At 46.1% G+C, this 19,228-nt stretch overlaps 1 protein-coding gene across 1 annotated transcript; it reads left to right on the forward strand.

Annotated features, from left to right (window-relative positions):
• Positions 1-4,798: 4,798 nt before the first annotated feature.
• On the forward strand, positions 4,799-18,731 carry LOC122369783 (CD82 antigen-like). Its single transcript, XM_043344789.1, has 9 exons — positions 4,799-5,547; positions 9,109-9,182; positions 9,357-9,489; positions 9,765-9,844; positions 10,491-10,670; positions 11,085-11,210; positions 11,605-11,715; positions 16,569-16,652; positions 17,471-18,731. The coding sequence occupies exons 2-9, from the start codon at positions 9,117-9,119 to the stop codon at positions 17,531-17,533; spliced, it is 843 nt and encodes a 280-aa protein (XP_043200724.1). The 5' UTR covers positions 4,799-5,547; positions 9,109-9,116; the 3' UTR covers positions 17,534-18,731.
• Positions 18,732-19,228: the final 497 nt, after the last annotated feature.

A 19,228-nucleotide genomic window follows, 5' to 3' on the forward strand; every position in this document is an offset into this window, starting at 1 on the left:
CCCGTTCTCCCGGGGGCCGGGCCCCATTCACCCAGGGGTCCGGCGTCCACCCGGGGCCCGGGGCCCGTTCTACCGGGGGCCCAGACCTATCCACGGGGGTCCCGGGCCCCATCCACCCAGGGGGCCCGGGCCCATTCTCCCAGGGGCCCGGGTCAATTCTCCCGGGGGCCCGGGCCCGTTCTCCGGGAGGCCCGGGTCCGTTCTCCAATCTCCCGGGGCCCGGGACCCGTTCTCCCGGGGGCCCGGACCCATCAACGGGGGGCCCGGACCCATCAACGGGGGGCCCGGGCGGCGGTCCCCATCCACCCAGGAGGCCCTGGCCCCATCCACCCAGGAGGCCCGGGCCCGTTCTCCCAGGGGCCCGGGTCAATTCTCCCGGGGGCCCGGGCCCGTTCTCCGGGAGGCCCGGGTCCGTTCTCCAATCTCCCGGGGCCCCGGGCCCGTTCTCCCGGGGGCCCGGGCCCCATCCACCCAGGAGGCCCGGGACCGTTCTCCCAGGGGCCCGGATCAATTCTCCCGGGGGCCCGGGCCCGTTCTCCGGGAGGCCCGGGTCCGTTCTCCAATCTCCCGGGGTCCGGGGCCCGTTCTCCCGGGGGCCCGGACCCATCAACGGGGGGGGGGGGCCGGGCCCCATCCACCTAGGAGGCCCGGGCCCGTTCTCCCAGGGGTCCGGGTCAATTCTCCCGGGGGCCCGGGCCCGTTCTCCGGGAGGCCCGGATCCGTTCTCCAATCTCCTGGGGCCCGGGGCCCGTTCTCCCGGGGGCCCAGACCCATCAACGGGGGGCCCGGGCCCCATCCACCCAGGAGGCCCGGGCCCCATCCACCCAGGAGGCCCGGGCCCCATCCACCCAGGAGGCCCGGGCCCGTTCTCCCAGGGGCCGGGCCCGTTCTCCCGGGGGCCCGGGCCCCGTCCACCTGGGGCCCCAGGCCGACCCCTCACCCGTGGTGTCCCAGTAGGCATTTCTCGAATCAGGCTCGTCGGATTAGATTAGGGCCTCTCTCTCCTCTCTCTCTCTCTCTCTCTCTCTCTCTCTCTCTCTCTCTCTCTCTCTCTCTCTCTCTCTCTCTCTCTCTCTCTCTCCCTCTCTCTCTCTCTCTCTCTCTCTCTCTCTCTCTCTCTCTCTCTCTCTCTCTCTCGAGCGGGCCCCTGACAGAAATTTCGGGGGGGTCAGCTGACCCTCTGACCCCCCCCTGGCTGCGCCACTGGATACCATACCTCAACGTGCCTCAACCGATCCATACCGATCGTGCCTCAACCACACCCTAGCCCTTCAAGAAGCTTTGAGCACATTCCCTGATTCTCGGAAGGGCTGAGCTCTGAGCTGGAAGCCGTATAGCGGTGACCGGCAGGACGTATTATCGATGAGGATTCGTGCGTCCCGCATATTTAGCGGAGACATGGCAGCCAGAGCGCTCTATAGAACGACACATACGAGTAGTGGTAAGCATGCAGTGGTGCTTAGCGGAGCTTAAAGTGACCAATGAATGGTGTGTATCGCGTTGTTTAACCCGCGCCCTGCTGGTGGGGGGGGGGGGGTGTTTGAACACCCTCCCTTGTGGTTTTTCGCAAATATCTCAAAAACGGCGGCGCGGAGCGCCGCCGTTTTTGGTACACCTTATCATACATCAATTCTACACATGTTGTGCAAATTTCAGACCAAGGTCATTCAAGGTCAGGTCACCAGGTCACTTGAAGTGACCTCACCTCATAAAAAGTTTCAATGTCTGTCATAGCTACACCGAGTGACCGATCGCTTTGAAACTTTCAGCGATTGCTAAGAGCAATAGCATGTACAAAATGTATATCTCAGAATTTTGATATCGATGACCTAAGGTCAGGTCAATTTTGCGACCTCCCCATTATAAGTCAATGGGAGAAAATTGAAATACGCCTCTTTTGGACGAAAGACATTATAAACACTCCCAAACACCGAATTACAAGTAGTTTAGACACACAGAACATGAAAATGGTGTCCGTGACCCTTGTTTATGCCCTGAGGTCATCTTAGGTCACGAATGATATCTAACAGTTTTTCGCAAATAACTTTTGATAGAGGCATGCTAGAGCAATGAAAACGCCTTAGATGTGTTCAGCTCGACGATACGGATCGACTGATATGCAACATGACCCTTTCCGGTCAGGTCATGACCTTGACCTGAGGTCAAATTTTCAAGTTGACCTTTCAAGGTCAAGTTATAGTTCATTCGATGCGTCTTGACGAGAGGAACACGATGCCGGTAAAAGTAAGCTCGTACAAGGCTTGGGTCAAAAGTTATTGCAGAAAAACTGTTTCCGAAAAAAGCGGCTATTTTTGTAGTTTTTGCCCCCTGCAGGCAAAACCGTTGACGTTAGGTCAAATCTGAGAGAATTACTCAGAAAGGGCGTTAATAGGGCTATCGAATGCGCTTTTCAGCGGCGCTGTAGCTCTATTGGTTCCCGAGTTATGCGTTGGCTTCTTGGTAATTTTCGACATTCGACCTGGAAATCGGCGAAATTTTGCCTTCAATGACCTCTGGTGACCTGACCTTTGACCTGACCAAAAAATTGACCGAAGTAATTTCGTCATTATTTTTGACGCTCTTTAGAACGCCGCCTTCCGCGTATCGCTACGTGGCCCAGGAGCCGAGTTACAAGGGGGGTGTTCAAACACCCCCCCCCCCCCCAGCAGGGCGTGGAAATCCAGGACCCCCAGCCGGGCGCGGGTTAAATCAAGTTCGATGTTCACAGATGCACTAAGATGAGTGGAACAGGAGAGAGGGGATCAAATGTAACAACGAGGAAGAGATAGATATTGCTGCGATAGGGAAGGAAGACAGAAGTGCAGAGCACACAGGCAGCCAGTAGATAAAGGAATGAAAGCAATAGCGCTGGACAGGATCCACAACGGTCAGTAGCATCTAGCAGTTGTCTTGCAGGCTGGCTAAAGGGACTAACCTACCTGGGGCCGTATTCACGTCGATTATTTTCGTAAGAATTTCCTTAAGTTTGACCTACTTCTTAAGTAAATTTTTTTATTCACGTGAACTCCGTCGATAAAAACTTAAGAAGTGTCGACGTGAATACCAAATTATACTTACGAAAGAAAATCGACTTACGAAGTCGACGTGAATACGGCCCCTGGACTACGTAGCACAAACAGTGACGGGCTTTCGAGCAAAGTTAGGTGCCGTCCTCTGCAGGAATTCTTCAGCCATTGGGAAGCCGAACTTATTAAGGCGCTGCAAGTTTGGTTAAGCATTTTAAAGGAAGATAAGTGGGATGAAATTGTAACTTACTGAACTAGTTTGAAGCTTCGTCCCTGATGCTGCGAAAATAACTCCTACAGATACTATAGCCGTTTTCACGATGGGATGGGATGTCTGGCGAATGCACCTAATTTGACCAAATCTGCACGAAATATCTTTTACAGTAAGTATTTTCACATCATACATTTATTCCATTGTTTTTATCGATACGGATATTACTGTCTGATATAGCTACTAAGAAACACACTGAACCTAACTTGACAAAATTTGCACCAAATCTGCACCTACTGGCCGTTTTCACGACGGGCTATCCGGCGAGTGCACCTAATTTGACCAAATATGCACCTAATCTCTTTTACAGCAAATATCTGTATTTTATGAATTTATTTCAGTGTTTTTGTCGATGGTGCTCTCTGATAATATGACAAAGTAGGCATATAAGCAATTAGTGCAACCCTAGCTGATAGGTAGTAAGAGTCACACTGAGCCTGATTTGACCAAATCTGCACCTAATCTGTACCAAATGTGCACCAGATGGCCGTCGTGAAATGGTCTCATTTCAAGTGGGTTTGCGTTTGCCACAGAGATATATAAACCTCAGGTATTGCTAGTCTGCAAAAATCGTCGCTTAGGTGGCTAGTTCAAGAACAATGTAGAAAAAATGTTAACAATCTTCTTTACCACCACAGACATCTTGGCGATGACTTCAGCTAAATAACTCGTAGTCAAGGTTAGTAATCTAAGTTTACACTAAGTGCGGGTACAGCCTCAATGTCCTAACGACGTTGGGCTTCTTTGCCATCTCGTGATTGCTTACATCAGCCTATACATCCATCACGTTTAATGTGTGTTGCTATCCCCTGGTTGTTTGTTCCGAGTCAACATACACTGTTGCCAATATTAGAAACGGTAACAAACTATACTAACTCCCTCTAAGCGTAGGTAAAAATACACACGTTGTTACGAACTTCGAAACACACGTCTAATTTGCTACCAAGTCGTCTGCATAAATCGGGCAAACTAACCGGCAGAAAACTGACTATAGATTCCACGCGAAATATCAGAAATAGCGAAGGTGTACATTTCAGGGATGCCGCTACATTTAGGTCGTCCTTTTTTCCATAAAAGTCCTTCTTCAGCGATACTTGAATCCGTCATATCACGCCCCAAGAGCCCTCGCCTGTTCCATATTCAGCCTCACCTCTCTCCGCCCCCTCCGCGCGCCCCCAGCCCCAAGGCCGGCCCACTGACCCACTCGGCTTTTGTTCACGCCAGTCAGGAATCGCCGATTGCCAACCGCGCAGCCTCCCAGGGCTGCGAGAAGTCCAGTTAACGATCCGGCCAGCTCGGGCACCTGCGCCGCGCAGCATCCTACCCCCCCCCCCCTCCCTGCTGCGTTTCTGTGCGTGAACGCTGCGCCGTCGGCTGTGGGGTCGGGGGGGGGGGGGGGTCGCTCCGAGTCTGGCTGCTGCCATCCTACGGTATCCAGCATCCCAGAGCCGCGTATTGATCGTGGACTCCGAGCGGTGCGCAGCACTGGGGGCGGCGGAGAGCCGAGAGTCGCTGAGGCCAGAATAGAGCGGCGTCTCCTCCGTCCAGGAGAGATACCGTTGGGGAGACGCAGGTCGTGAGAAATTTCGTGACGGGGTCCATGAGGAGGTCGTGGAAAGGTCGTGAAAGCTTGGAGTGATTGAGAGCGGTGGAACCTGATCCTAATCAGAGGCGCTGTCCCTGTGAGTGCAGTAATGTGTACAGTGTGCCAAGAAGAGTTCGTGTGACGGTAACGTTGAGTCCATCACATCAGTAACCATCTCCGTCAGAAGAACCATCTCGGCTGAAATCTAGTCCTGGTGCGTCCGGTCACCGTCTCAGGGTACCGCCCCGAGCAACAGCTTCGGGACCGCCCACCTGCTCCCCCGAGGTCAATATTTACAGTGTCCAGAGCGACGGGAACGGAGGGAGCGTGCTGTAAACAGCCTCTGTGCCGTGCGGAGCTCGTAGTCTCCGGTCAGGTGACAGGTAGAGAGAAGGAAGGGGAAAGGAAAGAACGGTGATTAAGGTATAGCAAGGACAGTGTCAGGAACGGTAAGGGAGTGATAGAATATCGTGAGCGAAGGAGGGCAGCAACAGTGGAAAGGAAAGGACGAGGGAGACGAAAGTGAACAGACAGAAAAGGAAGGAAGTGGGAGAAGAGAGCGGCTGGTGTGACCTCCGAGATGATGGAACAATTACAGGAGTCGTGATCGGTTCCTGAAGTTGGTGATCGGAGACGAGAGGACACCATCACCGCATACTGCACAGGTGAGTGGAAAAAGTGGGCTGGGGTTTTGTGTATGGTTATAACTTTTGACAGCCTGTCTAATAGACTTGCAAGTACGTATTTAGCCTAATGCTTTATTTATTCCTAGGTTCAAAGTATTTTTACAAGCAAGTTACATCAACAAACTAAGCACAAAAATTACTGAATTGGCTGTTGCATGCAACGATCTCGCCTAATAACGAATAGGTATTAAATACGAGACTGTAGCTCTGAATGCTCTTCTGGATGCCATAGACCTGTGAGTGTGGAGGCAGAGCCAAAAGCATGATAGGATTTGCAGTCATTTATTCGCTCGTATCTTTACTAAATATAGACTGTGGCGCAACCACTCCCAGACCACAAGACTTCCCAATAAGGAACAGAAATCGTTTCGAAGCGGTTAGAACTGGGCACAGTAGCCGCTCAAACGATCCAGAACCCTTCCAGCCCAGCCATCGGGCCCTCGTTTGACGTCAGTGAGGCTTGTCATTAAAGCCTGATTTTGATGGGAGTCCAAAGTCGTGAACTTAAAACATCTCCAAGCCGGCCAGTCGTGAATGCAAAAGTTTGCCCCCTTCGCTGGATACTAAATCGAGCGCTAACCATGTACCTACCTATTATGGTTGGTACTTGCTACTACTATTCTTGAAAAAAAATAAAATTTTAAGTCTTTTTAACTATAAATTCATAACCATATTCAATGAAGACCTTAAACAGATCTAAATTGTAGAAGTACCAAACCAATGCACATTCAGGGACTGGCGGATCCAGCTCAGAGTTTTGGGAGGGCCAAAACATAAGAATTTAGTGGTTCTTTCCGTGCACCGAACATAGACGTAATGTTAAACTATGCAGTTTGGGATGGGCAATTGGCCTAATTGTCCTTCCCTAGATCCGCCACTGCATTCAAGTAGGTATCTTGTCACAAGGTAATCGTTGCCATCAGCATACGCATGTCCATTCGCAGGGTACAAATTACCCTTTGAGTCTCTGCCAACATTTAAAATCTGAGACGCGTCCGTTGTCGGCAGTGGGTCATAACTTCACTCAATATACCCTGGGTCATAACAGTCCTGGAGGTAGATAGCCCCGCTCATAAACACCGCGGGACGAAGGTTTACAGGCAGCTTTCAACACTCCTGAAACTGGCTGAGCTCCAGCGTCCCCAGGCGAACCAGCTTTACTTACGTCCACTCCTTGCGACTGTTTAGCATCGAGTTTCAGGATGATGCTGATTGTTCGAGAAATTTTATTTTGTTCACCAAGCACCCATTTCACACACATAAGTGCCACCCTGAGTCCACACACCGTTTCTATGCTACAAACCGTTGCTATATTATGGCATGCTGTCTAGCTATCAACACATCACGAAACCACTTTTCTAATCAACGGTACTCTTGCGCCGCTTATCCACACACAGTACTCACTGTACCAAATACATACACAATTTTAGCTGAACACACGTGGTGCTACGCACATCAGCAGTCTGAATATGCCTTTTTCCTCTTTGAACCCCCTTTCCCCTTCCCCTTTTTGCCTTAGAACATTTTATGTCCGACGTCTTGGCGGCATTATGCATTTGGTCGAGCGTTAATGGCTTAACCCGCGCACCGACGGGGGGGGGCGGATATCCGCCCCCCCCCCCCCTGAGGTTTTTCGCGGATAGCGGGAAAACCGCGGCGCGTAGCGCCGCGAAATTTGGTATGACAATTCCCTCATCAATTTTACACATGGTGTGCAAGTTTGAACCGCCTACCTTTTAAGGTCAGGTCACCAGGTCACTTTGAATGACCCAACCTCAAGTCACTTTTTTGCAACTTTGTCACCGTGCCAGAGCAACAGTAGATGTCGGAGGCCTTTGAAAAACACAGGATGTTATAAGGTCATTAGTAGCTACAATTTGTTTATCTCGGAATTTTGATATCGGTGACCTAAGGTCAGGTCAATTTCGCGACCTCCCCATTATAAGTCAATGGGGGAAAAATCAACTCCCTGTTTTTACCACTAAAACGGGTCGGAATGGCCCCATATACCATACATGACTTCATATACGATCAACCTTCACTACCTTGAGGTCTGTTTTGCTGTTGGGCAGCTGTGAGGTCATGTGACGTCATCAAAGGTCACCAAAGGTTTTTGGCCAATAACTCCGTACAGTAACCAGATACAGCCGCGTGGATGGTCTCATTGTGTTCAGCTCGTCAAGACGCATCGAATGATATCCATGATGACCTCGAGGTCACGTGACCTGAGGTCAACCTTTGACCTTGACCTTTCGAGGTCAACATATATATATATATATATATATATATATATATATATATATATATATATATATATATATATATATATATATATATATATATATATATATATATATATCATTCGATGCGGATTGACGAGAGGATCACGATGATGCCCTTAGTTTGTTCTTATCTTGACTAATTCGAAAGTTATTCGAGAAAAACTATCTCCATATCTAGCGCCGCCATTTTGACTTTTTCGACCCCTGTGACGTCATCTTTGACCTGACCTGAAAATGACCTTAGTAAAAATTGTAGATCTTGACCGTGCGTATCCGATGCCGTTTACCGCTTGTCGCTATCTTGCTTCGTTCTCGAGATCTCAGGGGGGGGGGGCGGTCATCCGCCCCCCCCCCCCGTCGGTGCGAAGTTGGGGCAAACCCCCGTCGGTGCGCGGGTTAAGTTAAAAAATCATACATTTGAACAATCAATCAAATCCCGAAATAGGACGGGACGGGAACTCTTGGTGTTGTACCTATTGCTGGCGCCACGGAAAAAAAAAATACTAATTTACGCCAACTGCAACCGGCTACGGCTAATAGGCTTTCAGCACGAGTCGATGGCACATTAGCCTCTTCAGCGTTAAGTGAGAGCAGTCGTCCGTCATTAATTTCCCGTCAATAGTGAGCCGGACGTAGTGCCGCAAAGTCGGTAAATTGATACCCGAGGCACGGCTGCTTTTATCAAAGATGGTTTTAGCTCATGGACGTGTTACACATTTGATGGCCTTTTCGAAAACCAAGGAATTATGAAGTTGTGTTTCTTTGCTTTTCATAGTAGCGAAACTGCGTAAAGCACATTTTGGCACACCGAAAAAACACAAATCATCCCTGCCAAAGAACGATATTACTAGTATATCCGTAGTGTGCGAAAGCTAGGTCTTATATATGCTCACGATTGTATTCTGATTATGTGGTAACCTTCATTAGAGCTCTTTTCGTTGTCTCATTAGACGGAAATATCCCGTAACCTAAAGAAACCAAACAAAAAATAAAACAATGATTCTAAACTATTTTACCAGACCTAAGGCGCCTAGCCAAACTAACAAAACAACAAATAGTTAGCGTACACGAATGAAACACGTTTATTGTTTATGTTTTTCTAGGACAGGTAATCGATTGTCAAAATATATCTTAGAATACATACATACTCATTATTGGCTGCAAATCTATCAACATTTCAAGCAGCAAGAGTTATCCATGTTTTGTATAGTTTTGTCTGTTTGTCGTTGTTCTTTACGGATTGTGTCTGCTGTTTCAGGATCCAAAATGGCTGTCGGCTGTGGAGCTCAATGCGCTAAGTCACTTCTCATCATCTGTAATTTGATATTCTGGGTAAGGTTGCTTCAAATTACTTAGTAAAGTTGTACTGCTTTCTCAAGTTAACAAAAACAAATCTGTATTTGAGGCCGGTCAAAAATGTTGAAAGATTGGCAACTTGCAACTGTTGATGCAATAACTTCAACGAACTCAGTAATAACATGGAATGGTTTCTTTTCTTGCCAACAGGTGGCAGGAGTGGCAGCGCTCGGTCTGGGTATATGGATCCACCTCGACAAGGGCAAGGGTCACCTGTACAACCTGGTAACCATAGACACGGTTGGACCAGACGCAGTCAACCAGTTCAAGTATTTACTCATCGGTAAGGCGCTTTTATTGTCTAACTAACACTAACAAAACGGCAAAAACGGCAAAACAGCAGAAGGCAAACGGATTTACATAGAGCATACTCTGTAAACTGTTTTTAATGTTTTGTTTCAAGTCGTTTTGGAGTAATGTTTACTGTTTTAAATTTCCAATTAAGCTGATCTAGTTCTATAATTGATTATCAAAGCATACCACCGAACAGAGCGAAAAACGTTCTTAAAAAACTCAACTTAAGCAACAAAACTCACATATAATAACTATTTATCGCAGGTTTGGGAGGAGTAACAGCACTGGTGGCTTTGCTCGGCTGCTGCGGAGCTTGCAAGGAGAGTAAATGCATGCTGGGAACGGTAAGCAGAAACCGATGAAAGGCGATTCAACTACTGAAATTCGAATACTAAACGCCTGAATCATTCTCAGCATCTCAACTCTCAGAACGCTACAATCAATATGAGAATGGTTAACACTGGGCAATGGGCATTCCACACTAAGCTCGTCAGAGGGGAGTGTTTTGCTGGGTTTCATCGTAATCAGTGCTTTCATTCCGATAGTAAAACTGTGTTTGTGTTCACCAACGCTTCTAATGAGACACTCCCTTCACAAAGGCACCACACTTGCTCAACGCTTTAATTATCTATGGTCTATCAATTGAAACACAGCCCACGATCTGCCAAATAACAAATGCAAAGCAGTCAACTAGTGACGACATTTTCAGCGATGCACCTATCCATTGGGCGTATCGTTTGCGTATTAGCACTAGTGACGTCATTTTCAGCACTTGTTCTTCCTATTGGCCGTACTTCTGACGTCACAAGACAAATGACGTCCTTTTGAGCATTTCCCTTCCCACTGACCGTTCCTTTTGTTTTTACACAAATGACGCCATTTTCAACACTTCGCCTTCCTTACTGGCCGTGTTTATGACGTCATTTTCAGCACTTCGCCTTCCTATTGGCCGTGTTCCTGGCGTGTTTACACAAATGACGTCATTTTCAGCACTTCGCTTTCCTATTGGCCGTGTTCCTGGCGTTCGCGGCGCTGGGCATTCTGGCGGTGACGTCACAGGCCACTCTGATCAGTGACGTCGAGGGGCGGCTGCAGAAGAGACTGAGGACCGGCTACAACCAGACCGATCAAGGTCTCTTCACCGTGGCTATGGACTTTGTGCAGGTGGAGGTGAGGCTGCCGGTTATCGGAATGTCGCCGGATCGATTCCCAACAGACACGCGCCGTGAAAACTTAGCCAATTTGGATTGTCCTCACGTGCCTGATTGTGTTATGAACGGAGACCTTGTTTAAATAAATAATCGATATGGGAAAATGCATGTTTATTTTTGCGTTTCGTTTTCCAATCGCAATCGCAATGACAGATTAGTCTTCATTTTCGTGATTTGGAGATAAAGAGACTGACATGTTATGAATGTGTTGCATTTATTACCATGAGTACCCTACTATTTCACCAATGATATATTCTGTGTCACTGCTGGAATTAAATGCCATTTCTTGTGTGCATGAACCAAAACTATTCGATGACGACTGGACGACGGATTTAAATGTAAGCACAATAACCGTGACTGTTGTGTTTTCCAGCGCAAGTGTTGTGGCATCCGCGACTCCACCGATTATTTCAACTCAAAATGGCGCAACTCCACTTTCGCCAAAACTCCGGAGCTGAAAGAAGTTCCTGACACCTGTTGCGTCATCAAGAATGAAAACGTGAGTTTTGAGCGACCCACGTGAGTTATGAGCTGAGTGAATCCATAGTGACCCACGTGAATTTTAATTCTGGGTTCTGATTTGAGTTGTACTTTGAGCTCCGATGATTCTGAGCGATCCTGTCCTCCGGACAATAATCCAAGTCAAGGCGGCTAGCAAACGTGTAAATGGAGCGAATTTTACTTCTGAGTAAACTAAAGTGCAAGCAGGTCCCGAGCAGTTAGTTTAGTTTTTTATGGTTCTGCTAAGTACTTAAATATTTACGCCGAGCTCAAGCTGAGCCGGTATCTATTGTAATAGGAAATCAGGAAAGCGAAACGACACTGCACATTGCACAATGCACACATACCAATATTCTGCAATCACAAAAAATCACAAAATGGTGTGTTTTCAGGATAAGACGGCGTTCCTGCACCCGCGGCCTAAAAACTCCCAGCTCTGTCAATCATCCGACCCCAGAAAATACGGCACCGAAGAGGACGGAGGACCCTTCCGCCATACTGTGGTAAGCGTTATAAATCACGTAGTTTCTGAGCCAACTCAAAACTGAATGAGGGCTCAATGGAAAGAGCAGATTGGAACTTGTATCACTGAATCTGTGGCATTTGTGAACGAAACATCGTTTTGCAGAAGTCTTAGTTAACTACAGGGTGATTTTTTTTACAGGGCAATACGTTTTTAACCCGCGAGTTGCTGGGGGGGGGGGGGGTAGAGATCTGCACCGGCCGGCTGCAGCCGCGGCTGGCTGCAGCCCCACGGCTGTGGGCCGGGGCGGCTACAAATATCTCCAAGAACACGGCTACGGCTGTGGCCACGGCTGTGAGATTTCAAGCTCAATCTTAAGTACTCAAATATAAAATTTTAAATCCTTAATCTTACATTCTGATAGCAGTCTAGCCTGTAAAAATCATGCAAAGGATGCCCAGCAACATTGAAAGTGGTGAAGCCTTTGAAAACCTGTAATGGTTTTACCATTTGCTGTAGGGACTAGGGGAGTTTGCACTCTGGTACAGAATACTAATTATAGGTACCAATTTTTCCTTCATCATCAAGAGCTTGACAGTTTCAGAAAAAGCAACATGTTGCTTTGTCACATCCCTCTCAAATCAATCTCACCTGGTCATTAGGAGAGCACCTTACAGCTATTGAAGACGAGCGTTCAATAATTCTTTCAGGTAATAGAAAAAGAAATCACGCCTAAGTAAAGGCAGGTAAAGGCTTCATAAAATATTATCTAAAATAACTCTTAGATGTATTTCTGGATTTTCGGCAAGTCCAATTACATAATATGCTTTATGTTCTAACTGGTGTGTGAGTGACCGCTAACAGAAAATGCTGATCAACAAAGCCAATGGAATTAGATTATAAGTGAGCATGAACCATACTTACGGTTAATTCACATGATGGTGAAAACCCTGAACACGTAATTCACATGACGTTGAAAACCTTGAACACAATATTTCTTACGCGAGCTGTTGACTTTACTAATAAAATGACGTCTTCTTCTGAAAACGTAAAAAAATGATAATTAATCTTTGTTTGAGAGCAAGTTTTCTACTGTTTTCCATTATTTTATTAATCAATTATAATTTCTATGGCTGTTTATAGTGACATAAAACAATTTATTGCCACTTCTTTGCTATTGACGTCATTGAAAACTCAAGTAAAATTTTTGATTGAGAGGCAATTGTGTCTCTCATGTCCTTGGGGATTTGAGCGAAGATCATTATTTGGAAAAATCAAAATAGATGAATGTTTTTTTTTTTTGGATGCTCACTAGTGTGTTTTGATGCCTTGCATATCAAATTAGTTTGAGACCTTTGAAACTTGCTCAGAAGGCTGCTTCAAGCCTGGCATATCACACCCCAGAAAATATGCAAGGTAAGAAAGAAGCAAAAGTTTTGACTAGACAATCACTGTTTGACAGTCAATCAACTTCAGTTTCATTTTCCATACCTAACATTGATAATGAAAAGCATCAGGGTCTGTTGTTCTGTCCCACAACCATGCTCCAGGATTTGGCATTAGATGTCTACACTGCTAGTGCTTCTATTCTGGTTCGTTGTTTATGTTTTCTGTTGATGTAGGTACCTACCTACCCATCTTTCTTAACCCCTTGCAAGGGCTTGTGTAGGCATGCGTTGCGCATCAGACTTCAGGCCTTCGGCCTAAAGCCAGATACACAACCACTTAACCTATGATGCTTATGAGCTTGAGAATCTATAGTCCATTGCAATGTGCTTTTGGCTATATGTTTAAACTAAAAACAACTTATTATATAATATTTGGTTGCATTTCATTGAAAGTATCCACGGCCGGCTGACGGCTGGCTGCCCACAGTTTGCCACGGCTGTGGGCGGCTGTGGCTGTGGAGCCACGGCTGCGGGGCGGCTAGGCTGTGGAAAATTGCAGCCGTGCAGAACTCTAGGGGGGGCGTTAAACGCCCCCACTTTTTTCGCCGGGCCATAGCATAAAAACGGCGCGCCGCAGGCGCGCCAAATTCTGGGTACCTGTAGGGAATTGATTGAAGTTTATTGTGACAAAGTTTCAAAAAAAAATCGGTCCGAAAATTTTTGAGATATCGAGGTTTTAGTGACGTCATGATTTCTGAGTTTTCCACCAAAAACGGCATATGTTCAAAAAATCATATAAAATCACAGAATAGACATACAGACATGCTGTAAACGCCATTAGACTGCCAATACCATAAACAATCAAATGGCTATCTTCGATTATTGATTATTGTTCCGCATTTTCCAAAATCTTGAACTGAATCTTGGCAATTTCTCGTGACTCCTTCACGACCATGATACATGAATTTCTTAAATTCAAGTTTTTGAGCCAAACACGTACACATATGATAAAATAAATGTCACCATCGTGTTCTACGCCCCAAATTACCCATAAAACATGTGTGGCACAGGCTGCGAATATCAGTTTTGATTTTCGGGGATATGTGCCTACCTGGTTGACCTGACCTTGACCCTGACCTATGCTTGACTGACCCCTACATGGAGCTGACACTCTTGTAGGCCTTATATGATGGATTGTGCACCGTTTTGACAGAGATTATGACGAGAGGCGCCCATTGCGAAGTCCTGAAGTCAATGCTACTGAAAGCCCGATTTCAGGTGTTTGACCTGACCTTGACCCGACCTGTGACCTCAAAATTCAACTTTTAAGTACTCATCTGAAGCGTCTCGTCGCGTTCTTTCGTTTGCCGCCTCGTGCGTTTCGCTGCGCCTATTGGTTCTCGAGTTATCGGCTGGGGGCGTTTAACGCCCCCCCCCCCCCCAGCAAACGGTGGGTGGCGAAATACCCCAGCAACTGCCGGGTTAACCCGCGCCCTGGTGGGGTCTGTTTATAACGCGACCTGGTGGGGGGGCTATTTTTTGCCCCCCCTCGTATCTCCGAAACTACTGGACGGATCCGCAAAATTCAAACGGCGTTCGAAAGGCCTGTCAAATTTGTCGAGGGAAACCAAATTTCATTGACCTCGGGGTCACCGATGACGTCACAGGTCAGGTCAAAGATGAAATGTTTCACCGTTCACGGGTCATCTAGGGAATGCGCTATAACACCGAAGAAAACGCATTTTGTCGAGAATCAGCGATAGGGCGTCAGTTGCCTAGTACATATATTGCTATAAGAGGTCACTGACATTACCAGGTCAGGTCACCAAGGTCACCAAGGGTCACAGGTCAGGTCACATGAACCTAACTTTAGGTACTAAGGTTGTGCGATGCATGTTTTATGGCCAATTTTTCATTTCCAACTCAATGGTGTTGGTTATAAGACCATCAGGTACGGCTTAGGTCACTTTCTGGTGGAGGTCAGGTCAAGGTCAGGTCAAAAAAGGTCAAATTTCAAAGTTGATATTTTTGCATAAAATGGGTATTGATTCGATGCAGCTCGTCACGGGGAGTCTAATGGTGGTCTTTGTTTTGCGCTACGAGGTCTAGAATTGCAAAAAATTGAGTTTGAAAATTTGACGTCATCAATTTTGAACAGTTTTTTCGCTGTAACTTGGCCAAAAAAAGAGGTATCGATCTCAAATTTGGTATGTAGATAGAATGCGGTAAGGACTATCACATATTCCGTTTTTTTGAAATTCAAAAAGCTTTTTGGATTTTTCGGCTATTATAATCAAAAAATCTATTTTTTGATTTTTGGGGGTCAAAATCCAAAAATTTTAAAAATCCGAGATAGCAGTTTTGTAGCCCTGTTAATTCTACAGCTTTTATGTCCTTATCGTTTTTCTGTATTTGCAAAGCTATAGGCCTGACAGCTCTTCCCGCGAAACCCTTTTTTGGGTCGAAAACGGCAGAACATGACGTCACTCTGACGTCATTTCCGGCCAACCTATCATAGCCTTTGGAAAAATTTTTGGTCACAATGTGTAAAATTGATGTCCGGGAGGGTACTGAAAGTTTGGTGACGATCGGCGCAGCGGTTCTGGAGACATATCGAAAAGTCTGGAGGGGGGGCAAAAAATAGCCCCCCCCCCACCAGGGCGCGGGTTAAGCCTGGAGATACCAAAACATGTAACAAACGCGAAACTAGTATATCTACGTGAAAGGTCAAAGGAAATTGTTTGTCATTTTGTTTTCAGGACCTTTTAGAGACTTCTTGGGACCCATTCTGTTGTTAAGTTCCGTGAAAATGGCGCACAACAAAATGTTTTCCCCAAAATCGCCAATTACTCCAGGCTTGCGAGCATTAAAACTGTGCTCACTTCGAGCACGTTCTGTAAGCCTAAACGGAGCTCAAATTCAAAGTTTTTGTGTGCAAATGAAATGTCAGAATGTGCTTAGTACAAAGATATACATTTGCTGTCAGTTGATGTGTTTTCTGGTACCATTATTGCTCTTTACTTATTGCCCTGTATAAAAAATCACCCTGTAGTTGCAGCTTGCAAACACCACAAGATGATTCCTAGCACGTATAGCACTTGAGTATACTTAATGACTAAGTAACTTGTAATGTTTGAGCGTATCATTTGCCGGATATTGTTTATAAAGCAGGAAACATTGTAAAAGCTGCGTTTTGTTATTCCCTCGTAGTCGTGAAGATGACAAATTACTCTAGCAGTGCACAAACCATCCGTTTTCGATCGAAGAAAAAACAATGCCACTTCTCGTCATCTTCAAAAAAAAACATCAGCAACAAACGCTTATAAACATCACAACCTAACACGAGACGTCTATCATTGAGGTTCCCATTTCTCCTCATCTCAAACCCCATTGAGCGTCAAACCCCATTGAGATGGCGTCACGTGCTATCACGCCATGACCACACAGATGTCGCTGTGATCGCGAACTCCGTCCGCTAACTTGACGCGCTGTGGTTTTCCACCAGGGCTGTATGGCAGAGATCCAACGGTGGTTCGATCAGGAGACAACCATTCTCCTCTGCGCCTCGCTAGGACTCGCTGGTCTGCTGGTAAGCGCCTGTGGTCAGACACTGCATGCATGCCTGGTCATACACTGTATGTAATCGCGACCAGGGCGTCCGACTCAGGACAGGGGGACAAATAAAGGAACTAAGGCAACGCCTGGAGGATATAAAGCGATGTCTGTTTTTTTTCCTGACAGCTGGAAAAATTGTTCTAGTTTTTTTTTCATTTACAATCTATCGCACGTCGGCCGACATCAAAGTTGTCTGCTCAAGACCGAGAGGGGGCCAGTAAAACGAAACAAAATGTTGACGTTTTTTTTTGTCCCTTTCTGGTTCACCGTTCAGTCATCTCTTCACCGTCTCTACAGTTACGAGCATATAAATTGCGAGCTCAAGTACAATAATTGTTTGACGAGATGCTGTTAATAATAAGAAAAATAGACCCTTCCTAGCCCCAATACCTCCACGTAATCCGTGTTTTAGATTTTATTTTTATATGGTAGAAGTGCACATGTATACCTATGAATAACTCTTGTTGGGCAAATCAAATCCTGACGCTGCTCTGATATTTCCCTCCTAACAAAACGGAATGTAAATGTTACGGGGAGTTTGAGAAATCCGTGAGTTTGCAAACTCCCTAGGGAGTTTGCAAACTCCCTGACCCATCAGTGAGTTTGCAAATTCACTAGGGAGTTTGCAAACTCACTGACCGGTCAGGGAGTTTGAGAAATTCCAGGGCGATTGGGACGAATAACTCCCTAGGGAGTTTGCAAACTCACGGATTTCTTAAACTCCCTGTAACCTATGGATGTACCGCTTCAGAGACATGTTTACAATAGCCTACTTTCTTTCTTTTTTTGCAGGTTTTCGGCATGCTATTCACCGTCTGCTTATGTCGAAACGTCGAGGAGGAAGAAACTGCCTGAGCGCGTAGTGCGAAGACCAATCACAACAGAGCTTACTCGAGACAAAGTCCAACTCTACACTGCTAGTAGAACGCGCACATGCGATCTAAGTCCTGACCATCGGCCAGTATTCTCTGCTGTATGAGTTCAGTACTGACACAGGAGTAAGTGGTGGCCACTCGTCAGTTTATGGTGAATCTCATGTTATACCTACCTGTATCTGTGAACGGTCGGTGTGAATGTCTTATATTATGTGTGATACGCTCTCGCTAAAAAATGCCTGGTCTTAGTCCACGGCTGGATCGTAACCGACATTTGACGTTCTTGCTGATCGGAAGAAAAACTGCAAAAGATGGAAACGGACAAATGAAATATCAGTCCCTGAAAAGTTGTCAACACAACTGACGAGCTCTTCGACAGGACAGCAGAAGGCGTAATTTCAAAATTAAAATTCAGTATGTTAATTCTGCAGCGGTGCTTATGTATCTCACTAGAGTAACCTACATACAGCGTGCAGTGGTGTAATTTATTCGTAATTAAGCTTAAAAGGCGAAAACCGACGCACTTTACACTTATAAACGATCCGAACAAAGATCTACTCGTTACTCTTTAATCGCAGATGAAGCAAGCGGGACATCAGAACTTTTTCTGAAATTCTTTTGCCACTTGGCTCAGGATGAGCCATAGAGTGTTACTGTGTGATTTCAATGGAAATAGGTAGAGCTCTGTGTTGTTTGTCGCTTTAAAGCTGCGGCGAGGACGGCTCAAACTTGAGCGCGAATGGTCGGTAGCATGGCTTGAAGAGTATCACATTCATGTGGTCGCCTTTTTGGTCATAAATTGCTGCGTTTACTCTTTTGCCTAGCGGTGTTTGCAGAAAAAATAGTCGCCGATGCATTGAATATCAATGTATCTACTCAATACTATTTGTCGAATATACGCCTGCAATGTTACGAGCGCTAAGAGTATTCTGGCACTGAAAGTCGTATTGTCTGCTGTTTAGATTGCTGTTACGCATGCATGATCGACTGAAGTACTCGTACGTACCTTCTAGGTCATCTGTTTTATGTGAGCAAAGTGCAATCAAGCTCGTGTTGTTTGATTGTCACTTCTCCATCGCATGTGTCGTCGGTAAAATCTTCTTCATCGCTTTAGGCCTATAGTTGTAAAATGATATGTCTCGTTTTCCTTCTGGATAAATACATGTTTATTTTGTAAATTGGCTCTTCAATATTATCCTGGAGGAGACATTCGATGAGATAGTGTATGCAGGTAAGTAGAAGTAGTGTGCACCGATCATGACGGTCAACAAAAGATAGCTGCTCTTAGCCCGGTAACATGGTCGTTGAGGTAGAGCTATTGGGCCAATGCTGATTAGATGAGCCATGAATTGAATTGATGAATTGAAAAATGAAAAATGAAAAATGAAAAAAAAAATGAAAAATGAATTGATAAGATGAGCCATGAATACCAAAAATACCATAGCCTACCTCCAAGAATGCTGATTAGAGTTCGGATGCTTACGTCATTTGTGACTGAAATTGCGATTTGCGAGTCATCAAAAATTAGTTTTTATGCGTATTTCCTGGACTGACTCGGTGTCAGAGTTTGAAATAAACGGCCTGGCCACAGCCAGGGTAGGAACACTTAAAGCATTTTCGGATGTAGCTCAGAACTCGATTATTATCAGCTACGTTCTCAGTTATGCAATATGTA

This window comes from Amphibalanus amphitrite, unplaced genomic scaffold (genome assembly GCF_019059575.1).
Source record: "Amphibalanus amphitrite isolate SeventyFive unplaced genomic scaffold, NRLGWU_Aamphi_draft 001072F_arrow, whole genome shotgun sequence".
NCBI classification, from domain to species: domain Eukaryota; kingdom Metazoa; phylum Arthropoda; class Thecostraca; order Balanomorpha; family Balanidae; genus Amphibalanus; species Amphibalanus amphitrite.